Source organism: Manihot esculenta, chromosome 12 (assembly GCF_001659605.2).
Source record: "Manihot esculenta cultivar AM560-2 chromosome 12, M.esculenta_v8, whole genome shotgun sequence".
Classification (NCBI taxonomy): Eukaryota; Viridiplantae; Streptophyta; class Magnoliopsida; order Malpighiales; family Euphorbiaceae; genus Manihot; species Manihot esculenta.
In genome coordinates, this window is record NC_035172.2 from 6,541,883 (window position 1) to 6,554,429 (window position 12,547).

The 12,547-nt window shown below is 32.8% G+C and overlaps 2 protein-coding genes across 4 annotated transcripts; one reads left to right on the top strand and one right to left on the bottom strand.

Moving 5' to 3' along the window:
• Positions 1 to 3,972: 3,972 nt before the first annotated feature.
• LOC110628228 (phytochrome C) lies at positions 3,973 to 9,885 on the bottom strand. 3 transcript variants are annotated; one of them, XM_043948851.1, is made up of 5 exons: positions 9,382 to 9,885; positions 6,665 to 9,086; positions 5,085 to 5,901; positions 4,635 to 4,931; positions 3,973 to 4,434 (listed from the first exon to the last, which is right to left on the bottom strand). In XM_043948851.1, the coding sequence occupies exons 2-5, from the start codon at positions 8,706 to 8,708 to the stop codon at positions 4,221 to 4,223; spliced, it is 3,372 nt and encodes a 1,123-aa protein (XP_043804786.1). In that variant the 5' UTR covers positions 8,709 to 9,086; positions 9,382 to 9,885; the 3' UTR covers positions 3,973 to 4,220. The 3 variants fall into 3 exon arrangements, with proteins under 3 accessions (XP_043804786.1, XP_043804784.1, XP_043804785.1); XM_043948849.1 differs by having other exon boundaries at positions 6,665 to 9,136; XM_043948850.1 differs by having other exon boundaries at positions 6,665 to 9,150.
• A 2,126-nt stretch (positions 9,886 to 12,011) lies between these two features.
• Positions 12,012 to 12,431, top strand: LOC110627512. Its single transcript, XM_021773863.2, has one exon. The coding sequence runs from the start codon at positions 12,012 to 12,014 to the stop codon at positions 12,429 to 12,431; it is 420 nt and encodes a 139-aa protein (XP_021629555.2).
• The last annotated feature ends 116 nt before the right edge of the window (positions 12,432 to 12,547 follow it).

Genomic DNA, 12,547 nt, shown 5'->3' on the forward strand with positions numbered 1-12,547 from the left:
TTTCTGTCGAGATTTGATGTAAATTGTCGATTTATCCAAAAATTTGAGTAAGTCTCTGCTACAATATTAACTGGATCATTATTAGCTTCAGCTAGAGATTTTGGGCAAATTCTATTTATGCGAAGTAGGATCAGCTGGTAGGTTTACCTAAATCGTTGGTCAAGTCTTATTCAACAACTTTCACCACTATTTTCATTAAATCAGTCATTCCTATGCTTTTCTGTGAAAGAACATAAAAAAGCACAAAATTAATCAGAAAACACTTAAATCAGTGCTGAAAATAGAGCAGTATGTGTGTTGAAATTATATTCTATCAATCTGTTGAAACAATTAGAGTTTTATTTTCTAAATCATATAGTTTATATGCTTTGTAGCCAGATGCATAGCCAATAAAAATACACTTTAAGGCTCTTTGTTCAAATTTATGTTTTCCAGGTTTTGTATTTATAGCAAAACAAATGCAACCAAAGATTTTAAGGTGATTGTAGCTTGGTTTTCTTTGGAATAAAATCTCATATGGAGTTTTCCAACTCAAAACAATTCTAGGCATTCTGTTTATAAGATATGTAGTAGATATGATACTCTCACTCCAAAAATGTGCAGGCAGTGTTGAGTGAAACATTAAGGCTTTAGCTACTTGGAGCAAATGCTTATGCTTTCTCTCCAAAACAAAATAAGGGCAAGTTCTTTGATTCATAATTCCTTTTGTTTTAAAAATATTTCACACTCTTAATTTACAAACTCAGTACCATTATCAGATCTGATACTTTTAACTTGTTTTCCAAATTAGGTTTGAACCATAATCAGAAAATTTGAAAGCATGTTATAAACTTTGGTTTTATTACGCAACTAATAAGTCTAAGTTGATCTAGAAAAATCATCTACAATAGTAAGAATATATTGAGTATGTGAGATAGAATAAGCTGAGTAAAGACCTTTTAAATCTATGTGAATGTGCTTAAAAATCTCTTTATTGGTTATTTTGCTCTTTTGGAAACACTATTTTTGTTGCTTTGCAAGGGGACAAATTTCACAATTATATCATTGTATTTAGCATTGATTTCTGGGATATGTGATAACTTTGTAATTGAAATATGCCCAAGTCTAGCATACCATAGCTCATAGGAATTAGACAAAGTAGATACAGATTCAGAAGAAATAATTGACTGAGATTATTATAATACTTTTCATCATTGATAAGGGAAGTACATTGATCATGATTGCTCTTATTCACTAGCATATATAATACATCTACCAGCTCCCCTCTTACTATAACTTCTTTAGTCACTTGGTCTTGTAGGAGGCAATATTTAGAAAAAAAGTTTGACACAAATGTGATTAGAATTTGATAAAGCACTGATATGGAGCAATTAGCCTTGGATTTTACGGCAGACTTGGACCGGACCTAACTTTTGCTGCCAACGTCCGATAGAGACCCACGATAGCTTTTCGGAAAGGGAATTCCGAGACGCACGACTTTCAAAAGTGTGACAAGGGCCATAGGCCTGTCACAAAGTTCGATATGGAAATTCCATCGTTTAGGGAGTTACTTTTGCATTTTAATTATTTTTTTGGATATTTTGGGTATTTTCATAATTTTGCATATTAGGATTTTATTTCTATTATAAATAGCCTCCCTTGGCTATTAGAAACTCACTTTTCAATCTTTGAGGAATTTCAATAAGACTTTTAGTCTTCTAACCTATCTTCTCTCTTATTTTGTCTTAACCAAACGATATTGGTTAAAACTCTTGACGGAGTCTAAATAGTCCTTTATCATATTGGTATCAGAGCAAAGTTCGACCATGGCAAATAACCAAGAGGCGCGACTTGCTGCGATTGAGGCATCTTTGGCAGAATTGAGGGAGATGATCGAACAACTGACCCTGTAATAGGGAATCCACCAACTCACCGCCGCCGCACACCCCCAACCAGTCGCCAATCCTGTGGCCGCCAATCCTGTGCCTGCAAATTTCCAACAGAATTATCAGGAAGGTTACAAGATCAAGGTAGACCTTCAAAACTTTTCTGGTTCGCTAAATGTTGAATCTGTTCTTGATTGGCTGGCAGAGGTTGAACGTTTCTTTGAAGTAATGAATGTGGAAGAGGAGCGTAAGGTTCCAATTGTGGCCTATAAGTTAAAAGGGGGTGCAACAGTCTGGTGGAATTCGATTCAAAACGAACATTATCGGAGGAGGCTGGAGCCCATACGAAACTGGGTGTTGATGAAACAGATATTTGAACAACGGTTCTTGCCTAGCGATCACGCTCAGGTTTTGTATAACCGGTATCATGATTGTGTACAAGGGAACCGAACGGTGGATGAATATACCGAGGAGTTTTTAAGGTTGCAGGCGAGGTGTGAAAACTGTGAGAACGAAGCCCAACAGGTTGCTCATTATCAGAGAGGCCTGAATCACGAAATTCGCTGTATGATGGGAGTAGCTGCAATTTTCACCTTGGCAGACTCTATTGAGATGGCAAAAAGGGCAGAAAAGCGTGTTGATTGGCAGCCACGACAACAGTACAACCGGAATTTCAATTATAGAAATTCTGGTTCAGCAGGGACGCAGCAGTATAGAGGCAATTACAGCGGACAACCTTCTAAGATTATAAATTCTGGCAACCCTCAGAATACCATGGAAGAAAGGAAAGACAATAAGGGAAAGGCAGTCACCACTACAACAGACAAAGGAGGCAGAACCAAACTTTTTTAACTATTAGTGATAACTTTTGAATGGATTAAAATATTTTTATATATTTTTAATATTTATAAAAATTAAGTAATAATATAAAATTTTAATTTAATTTTAAAATTATTTTATGTATATTTAATGTAATTTTAATGAAAATTTTATTTTACATATGAATTTTATTATATTAATAATTCTTAATTAATAAATAATTATGTATAAAATAGAACTTTTAATAATATTAATCTAAATAAAATAAGTCATAAAATTTATTAAATGTGAATCGAACAAAAATTGACGTGGAATATAAATTTGTAAGACTAATTATAAAAATAATATCATTAAAAATAATTATCTTTTGTTGTTTCATATAATATAAAATAAATAATTATAAAAATATTATCAAATAATAATAATAATAACTCTGTGATAGAAAAGTATGGTATTTAATAATTTTATTTTAATTTATATAATAAAATACTAAAAAAATTCTCTTTAAATCAATAATTTTTACCAAAAATTTTTAGTGCAATTAATAGATTTTTTCTGTAAATAATAATAATTTTATTTAATTTAATAAGCGTGTATATAATAAGAATAATAAATGTAAAACGATCAATAACTAATTTATTCTAAGGGATTAATAGAATTTAATGATCTTATTTACTTCTTACTTATAATAGAGTCGGCGGATAACATATAATATTTTTCAATTTCTCATAAAAATTAAACTAAATTGCTAGGTTCATATAAATTATTCTATTTTATAAGATATTTTTAATTAATATTATTTGAAAATTAAAATTTTATCATTAAAATAATAAATATATATACATGTGCAATTCACCAACCAAAAAGAAACTAATACTTTTAAAAATAAAAATGTTCAGTTTTTAGAAAATAAAAGGAATGGAAAAATGTCAAGAATATTTCCCTTTTATTATTTTTTCATTTTTATTTGAATAAAAATAATAAAATTATTTTATATAAAAAGATTGAAAATAAAATTAGCACAGAAAAACAATGAGTTATATAATTTTAAGAAAAATAATATAAAAGAATCAAACTTCTGCACCTTTTACTATTACACTATAATTATAATTATTAAAAATAAAATTAAGATACAGTTGCTAAAAATAATAAAGTTTATAGGTTTTTTTTTTTTTTTTTTTTTTTTTTTTGAGGATGAGTGAAAATCTTTTTTTTTTTTAATGTAAAGATGATTAATTAAATTCTCATTGTAATAAAATGAGAAGCTGTAACATTGAAAGAGAGGGAATGATTTATGAAGACATTCTAACAAACTTTACTATGTTCAGTCATTTCTTCCTACAACTTTCACTGGCTTTACAATCTCTACAGCACACAACTAAGCCTCTGCAAGCAGCAGCAAGCCATAATTTCCAGTAGCATGCAGCCCTGAAGTAATCCAATGGCCGAGCTACTTAGACTGACATGGCCATTTGTCTGAATGGCATCAGCAGACTAGAAATTGCTTGTCTCCTCTACTTATGAAAACATTCTGTTTTAACTAATCTCAGTTTGGTTAACCAATGGAAACTCTATGAGAATAATGAAAGATGACCTTTCTGCTTCTTTAAGATACTGTACAGTTCCATTCATAATCTTCACAAGCTTCTGGCTGATGTATAGACCAAGGCCTTCTCTTGAAGCACCATGGCTGTGGTGAAACATCTCTTGTATTAAATCTTCTGGAATTCCTGGTGTTGGATGGGAGATACTGCCATATTAAAACCACAGTTTAGATGCAGTATTGCTGAAACATTACATGTCATCATATGTTTGTATCGTATTTGTATCTGAAAATGGAATATTTGTATTGTATAATATGGTTCGAATGCATGCAGCAGATGATAGAATCACTAGTATATGAAGTTGGGTAAAAACTGAAAGCATAATGAAGAAGTAAATGAGACTCACCGGAATTCTAGATGAACGATGTGCATCTTGGTCCCTATACGTTCCTTTCTTGGAATTACTCTGAACGCGATTGATGAACCCTCAAATGCAGGGGTAAAGAGGAGTGCATTTGTCAGAAAATCTGAAAGCACTTGCTGAAGTCTCAAGTTATCTCCATATAAGTGCATGGACGACAGCGTTGATGGTAAATCGCGAATAATCTCCACCTGCCGCTCCTGGCTTAGTGTCATAGCTTGTTTTATGACAACTTCCAGAGTTTCTCCAAGGTTGAACTCAACAGACTTTAATTCCATATAACTGCAATTGGATGTCAAAAGTATTAAAAAACTTTCAGAGATAACAAGGCAAAAGACAAACAAAAGGAGAAATTGTCTTTAATTTGATAATTTAATTCCAACCTCAATACACCAATTACACTGAAAAAAAAAATTTCCTACTTAAGAATCATACCCTTCCTCAATGCTCTCAATATCAGTGTCATTGATAATATTGTTTAACTGTTCTCGGCACAAGATGCTCGTCTTCAGAAGCTTTCTCTGTTCTTTGCTCAAGTCTGAATTACCCATTAAATTCTGCATTAGCATAATCCCGTTTGAAGTTTTCCTGACTTCTTGGTGAACATATTTCAATTTATTAAGGCTTTTTGCTGCAGCCTGTTCTGATATTCTCTGGACCTGCAAAGCATATTGAAGTTCTGGGCTAGCCACGTGCAAGAAGCACAGAACCCCAGTGATCCTTCCCTCTGCATCGGTTCTCTTGTTTGCAGATAGTAAAGCTTCTACGTATTTGCCCTGTTGATCAAAGAATCCAAATAACAGTTTCTCTGCATCCTGGCCTGCAATTACTCCGTTCAGTAATATCCTTAGTTTAGTCAAGGTATCATTGTCTTTAACACGACAACCGAAACTGTTGACTGTGAAAACTTCCCCGAGAAGCATTTTGTCAACAGCTTCCTCCCTCTTCACACCAGAAAATTTCTGCATAGCATAATTCCATTCTATGCATTGACCATTCTCGTTTGTCATAAAAATCGGAGGAATAAGGGTAGATGGGTTGCGCACAATTCCAGCATAATCACCTTGCATATGGGTATATTTCTCAATAACCAACTTTTGCGCGGTTAGGTCTTGCCCAACAAAGCAAACTCCTACCACATTTTCCCTTACATCTCGGCTGCAACATGCATTAACTACCAAAAATACGGGACCACTGTTTTCCTGAGGACCAAAAGTCTTGAGTTTTATTTCAATACTTCTCTCTTCTACACCTGTCACCGTTGCTGCAAGATTAGAATAAAAAAAAAAAAAACAATAACAAAGAAAAACTACTAGCAGGTTAAAAGAACATGGAGACAATAGAAAGGATAAGCAGTTTGTCAAGATAGAATTCACATTGCAATTTAGCTCTTTCCATCTCCTTTTCTTTTGGCAGTTTGTCAAGATAGAATTCGGCGTGTGAAGCTTGCTCCAAACTATGGAATATTTGGATTAGGAATGGTTTATTAAAAATCATTACATCTTTTGTTACTTCTAGAAAATGAAACAAAGTAATTACACTGCTGGCTGAGAAGCATAAGATGTATTACTGTTACACGTTTCTATAAAATTTTAACGAGAAAAGTTAAATGGAAAGTGAAAATAAATTGATAAACTAGATGACTTTGCACTTCATGCAATTAGAAAAATCAGTTCATTCATGGAACCTCTACAAATACTTATATTCATGTGAGATTCATTAATAAAGTAGACATCCCATGCAAGATAACAATAACACATCTAGCATTCCTCATCTAAACTTATGTATAAGTCTACTTTAAAAATTATCATCAGATAGTTGCATTTTATTTTAATCTCTACAATTAACTTTACCAATAAAAGCCAATCCAATAAAAATAAGCTCTGAGCAAGATATGCAAATCTAAGCATTTAATTTTTGGTGAGTTCTATGTACTAATTCAAAAACATTTAGCCCATATGTATGGTTTGTCCATGTAAAGCATGAACCTATCAAAGAGCAGATTGTATAATCACCTTGCAAAGCGGAAGATAATGTGTTTGTGATTACATTGATGGAGTCATCCTCAACAAGTTCAACTAAGGGCATGCCAATGGCTTGGTCAGCAGGAAGACCAGTTAGTTCAACTGTTTTAGAATTCCAGCCATTTATATTACCCAAGACATCTACTGCCAAGATAGGTATAGCAGCTGTCTCAATAACACGAACCATTTCATTTGTGAAGATGCGCAATTCATCCACCCCCTGAATTCTGTCATCAACTGATGTAACATTCACAATCACTTTGGAAACCTCTGCAGTCTTATTCTGCAAGGATTCTCTCAATATCAGCTGTAAAGAATGAATGGCATCAATTTCAACATCTTCCCAAGGTAAGCTCCGCCATTTAACTACCTCCAGAAAAGCCTTGAATGACGATCTGGGATGCATCTTTCTTCTATCATCCTTGTCAACAGGATTGTGTTTTGCACCACCCCATTTGATCTCTTTAGCAGTGTCAGTCCTGAACCAGAAAAGGAAATCTTTTGAAGTAATCCTAACAGCAGCCATCCCATGGATTGCATTACTGAGAACTGATGCACCAGGGTAGCCAGCTTCCATAAGGCTGTCGGTAATTAAGCCAGTGCTTTCACTGTCGTACTCAAGAAGCCAGTCAGCTATATCTCTAATCTGTGCCTCTGTAGGGGTAACTCCAACCAACCAAAATTTCTTCCCATAGTAAAGAGCAGCTCCATCACACTTGACAAGATCCATCACATTAGGTGATTGAGTAATAATTGCCACAGGAGCATCCCTAAGGAGCATGTCACAAAGCAAAGTTTGGGTTTGCAGAATATGTTTTTCCTTTGTTTGAGCTGCCAACTCTACTTCCTTGTTGATCTGAACACCGAAAACTTGGATAAAAAACTCACAAGCATACCTCACAGGAAATGGAACAAACCTGGGGCTAGTGTGGTGGCAAACCACTAAACCCCACAATTTTCTTTCCTTACGCTGATCATTTTCTATCTCATCGTCATCCTCATTAATTGTCACAGACATCACAAGAGATGCAATTGAGCCCATATTTGCCATATACTGTGCATGACAACCATGAGGAGATCTCAATGTGGATCCACAAAGACTTAATGGCTGTGCCAAGCTCTTGTCTTGAATTATTTTTACCGGAGAAGCCAAACAATCACATATCATCCGCACCTTGTTTTTCATGAAGAAAAATCTTGAAGCTTGTGGTATGTCAGTAGCTGGGTAATGCAACCCAAGATAAGGTTCCAAACCAGGTTTATAGCACTCTGCAACAACTTCCCCATGCTCATCTTCATGAAATTTATAAACCATCACTCGATCATAACCAGTCAAATCTCTAACTTCTTGAACTAAAACATCACATAGTAGAGGTATATTCCCACTGGGCAATGATTGCAACCTTGAGATGGCTTTGGCAGCAAGTTTGTATGATTGCAATGCCCCAGCAGCTGTAACCGGCACATCAGCTGGATTAACTGGTTCCAAATCTATAACCAATCCTACATCAATTCTATGCAAGATCGCATAAAAGGGTTTGTCATTAGTCTTACAATGTATCAATATGGGATTAAGAAGGTTAACTTCTCCAAAATTAGCTGCTTTTTGCAAGGCAGCTACACCTGGGGACCGGAAAAGAGTTCGTAAATCCGTTCCAAAAGTCAGAGCTTCCTGTTGCTCAATACTTGGAACAGCATGTGGTGTCAAGTCCAACATTTCTGGAGCATTTTCACTATAGGCAAGAACCTTCAAATTTTGCTCATCAACAGCAATCATGCAGCCGAAAGGTTGAATGAGTCCTCCTCTCTGCATCTTTTGGAGGTAAGCTGATACAGTTTGTGAAGGAACATCGCTGGTTGAAGTCGAGATGTTGAAGTCAATTGATGTAGAGTAATCAAACTGACATTCAGAATTTTCGAAGTTAACATGTAATTTTGCATCAATTGGTGTCTGAGCAACCACACGAGCACTTTGTCTTGATCGAGCAGAACTACTCCTTGCACTATTAGCGTTGTTTGTCGATTTTGATGACATCTCTCAATTTCGTAACTCTTCTCCTGTTTCTCTGGCAGCTTCTTTCAATCAAACCAACCCATATACATCAAGAAGCAGCAGAATTTAAACCCTGCATAGTTTAATACCCAAATCTGTGCTTACAAATCCAAAAGCTGCAGAACAAACCAAAATCGACTTCAAAACCCCCACTGGCTTTTTTACTCAGTCCATCGAATGTACTACCTTGGGAATCATCATGAAAGTTATAAAGAGAACCCCACCAACAATTCCCATGAAGCCATAGAAAGCTTGACAGAGAAAAAGAAGGCCAAAAAGAACTCTCGTAGTGGCGCTATGATTCTATTCTCAACCAAAAAGCCACCAAGAAAAATCCAAAGGGTAGACAGCAAATGGAATCTGCAAGTGCATCTCCAAAGTGAGATCACCGTAATTCAAAAGCCAAATCCCTGATGAACAATCCCTGTAAACTCATCAGCAGATAACACAAAATTCCTAAGCATTCACCCCCAAAAAAAAAAAAATCAGCTACCCAGTCAAAAGAGGAAGGAAATGAAGCACTCTCTTAGCTTATCCAATAATCCAATCTCTTAGATCATACCCAAAAGTTCACATAGTTCCAAAGTACAAATATAACAGTAAAATAAACATAAATTTAATCAAAGAGTTATATACATAAGACAGAAAGCCTGACCATGAAAGTTGCAGACAAGGCTCCGCAAGACAAGAAACCAAGCAACCCAAATCCCAATTCTGAAGGATTCTTCCCATAAAGCAAGATTCAAGAAGGGCATTCCCATGTTTTTCGAAGATAGGTCCTTTTCTTTTGATTATTATATAGTTTCTGTTTGTTCATTACCCGAAATTTCTCGACTTTGAGGGGCTGTTGGTTCTCTAGTAGTTTTAACTTTTGAGAATCTTGAGGTAATAGGAAATGGGCAGGTCAGGTTCTTCAGTGTTCGGATTCTGGACGAAATTCAAACTCACATGTGCGGATGTGTCAGTGTTGCCTTTGATTTCAAATCTGAGTTGACGATTCATGGCTCAGATTAATAATGAATTGGAATTTGAGCCACATCCATATTGGAGGAATCAGATTTTAGTCCCAAAACATACCATGTGGGGAGTTCTTGCAGGAAAGCCACTCCCTCTCCCCTCTGGAACTCCATCCTCCATGTTAAGAGTAGTGGACAGAGCCGGCTGAGGCCGGCAAGCCTACCATATGCATTTAGGCCCAAAATATTATAAAATTCATTGAAAATTTACTATTTAATTATTATATTAAGTGAAATTTATTTTTTAATTTTTAATTTTAAAAAATATATTAAAATATTTTAATATATTAAAATTTTATTAATTAATTTTTTTATTAATTTTAACTGTTAATATAAAAAATTATATATTGTTATAGAGGGATGAGATATAATATGAAAAATTATATAAAAAATGTATATATAAATTGAAAATAAATTAGTAGCGAGAATTCATTTGGTTTGATTTAAAATTAAATGGAATCGAATCAATTAAAAATTAAAATTTCAGTATTTATAAAAATTGAATCAAATTGATTTTAATTAGAAATTAAATCGAATCCGATCGATCTAATTCGATTCGATTCGATTTTATCTGATCAATTTAAATTTTTAATAATTTTTTTATTTTATACCTTTATTTTTAGTATTTTAAAATTTAATTAAAATATTTTAATTTTAATATAATCTAATCTCTATATTATTAAAAATAATATATTATTATCACTAATATGTTCGATTTAATTATTTTATTTTTTTATAATTAAAATTAAAAATAATTAAAAATTTTAAAATTAAAAATTAAATTAAATCAAAATAAATAAAAAATTAAATTAAAATTTTAAATTAATTTAATTTAATTAATATTTTTTATTTAAATCGAATATTACTAAAATTACAGTCATGCTAACAAAAGTAACAAAGATTACCATTTGACGATTCCAAAGAACTAGGATTGATTATTAGGATTCCTGATGTAGTTATACAATTAAATGGGTAAATTTATCTCTAAAGTAGTTATATAAAGAAAATAAAATTATTAAATTTCATTTTTTTTAAAAAAATTTACATTTAAATTATTATTAAAAAGTTAATAAATTCATCGTTTATCAAAATTTGAAATTTTCAGCTAGTATGATTTACAGGCAAATTTTAATTTTTTACTGTACAAGTTGACACTCAGATTTTATTATTATTATTATAATATGAAACTAAAGAGGGAAACCTACAAGATTTATATTAACTAAAAATTGAAAATTGTAATTTTTCTTTATTTATTTACTAAAATTTTAAATATCAGGGATTTGAAAAGAAAGCCCAAAATAATTGATGTTTTCATTTTGAAAATTTCGTTGAAGTTTCACCAGGTAAATAGATTTTTTTAAAAAAAAAAAAAAAAAAAAAAAAAAAAAAAAAAAGACCAGGGAATGAGTCAATTAAATCAGCAGTACTAGGCAACTGGTCCTCTGACATTCATGACCTGTGGAATAAAATTACCTTTCACAGTACCATTTCACAACCCTATTTAATCACAGTTCATTCCCAGGCTGCTAGGTGACTGACTTGGTCAATTCTCTCAATTTATTCTTTAAAAATATAAAATATCTGAATTTTATTTTATTTTTTCAAAATATTTTATTTAAACAATTTTTTTATGTAGTCAAATCAACTGTATAAATTCAGTAAGTAGCAAATTAATTTGTAAATTTGGATTTTTTTTCTTTTAAAAATATATTTTATTTATCATTTCATTATTAAATTAATAGGCTTATAATTAGAGAAATAATCTTTAAACATAAAATAAGTAATTGAATTACCCATGACTTTCCAATTTTATGCTAAGAAGTTTCTTAGAATTATAGGATGAAGAAAATGCTGCTTGAACACCAAGAGAACTGTACGATGAAAGAAATTAGCTAAGATTCAGAATTGACTGATTAAACATCTTGAAATTTAACTATGGGCAGAAGTTGGAAAGAACCCAGAAGAAGACTGACCAGTTAGACAAATGGATAACTGTGAACTTTCCCTTTTTGGTAAATCTCGCTTAGAAGTCGAACTCGCGATCGCACAGCTCTAAAGATGATTCCAATAAGAATTGCCTATATATAGAGATATGCAGATACTCCAGTCACCATCTCATTTTAGCCTATAGTTAACCAATCTCACAGCAAGTTCTAGTTAAATCTCCCCAAGAGCTGCAATTCATTTTTGAATGAAGATGGAATCAATCAAGCATCAAAACTACCAAACGAAAAAAAGCAAACCCAGCAACATAACCAAGTTCATAGACATGATGTTTCTCTTTGCTGTCTTGTTGCTTTATTCTTCATTGCTTCCTTTCATATTCAACTTGATGCAATTCTTCAGCTCCAACATAGGAAAGAACTACATGTTCCTTCTCTGCAATGGGATTCTAGTTTTCATCGTTAAGAATTCCGGTCTAGTTGGCAGTTCTCATCAAGATATTAATCCCATAAATAATGGAGAAAATCTGCAGAAACAACTTGAAACAGTTTCTGCAGAAGAACAAGTGCATGAAATTGCAGACAAGTCTTTGGTTATGGTGGAAGGAGTTGATGAAGATGATGATGATGAAGAAATCGGATTGCCGAATGTAGAAGAGTTGAACAAGAAATGTGATGATTTTATAAGAAATATGAAAGAAAGAATCAAATTTGAAGCTCAACAGCTTGTTCTGGTTCAACATTAATTAGTGGGCAGTGGCTAGAAATTTTTTCTGTTCTGATTTTCTCTGGTCTCTTTAACTTGGATCTTGAGCATAGGTCTATAATTAAAGAAAGATTTATTATTTAATTTTTAAATATT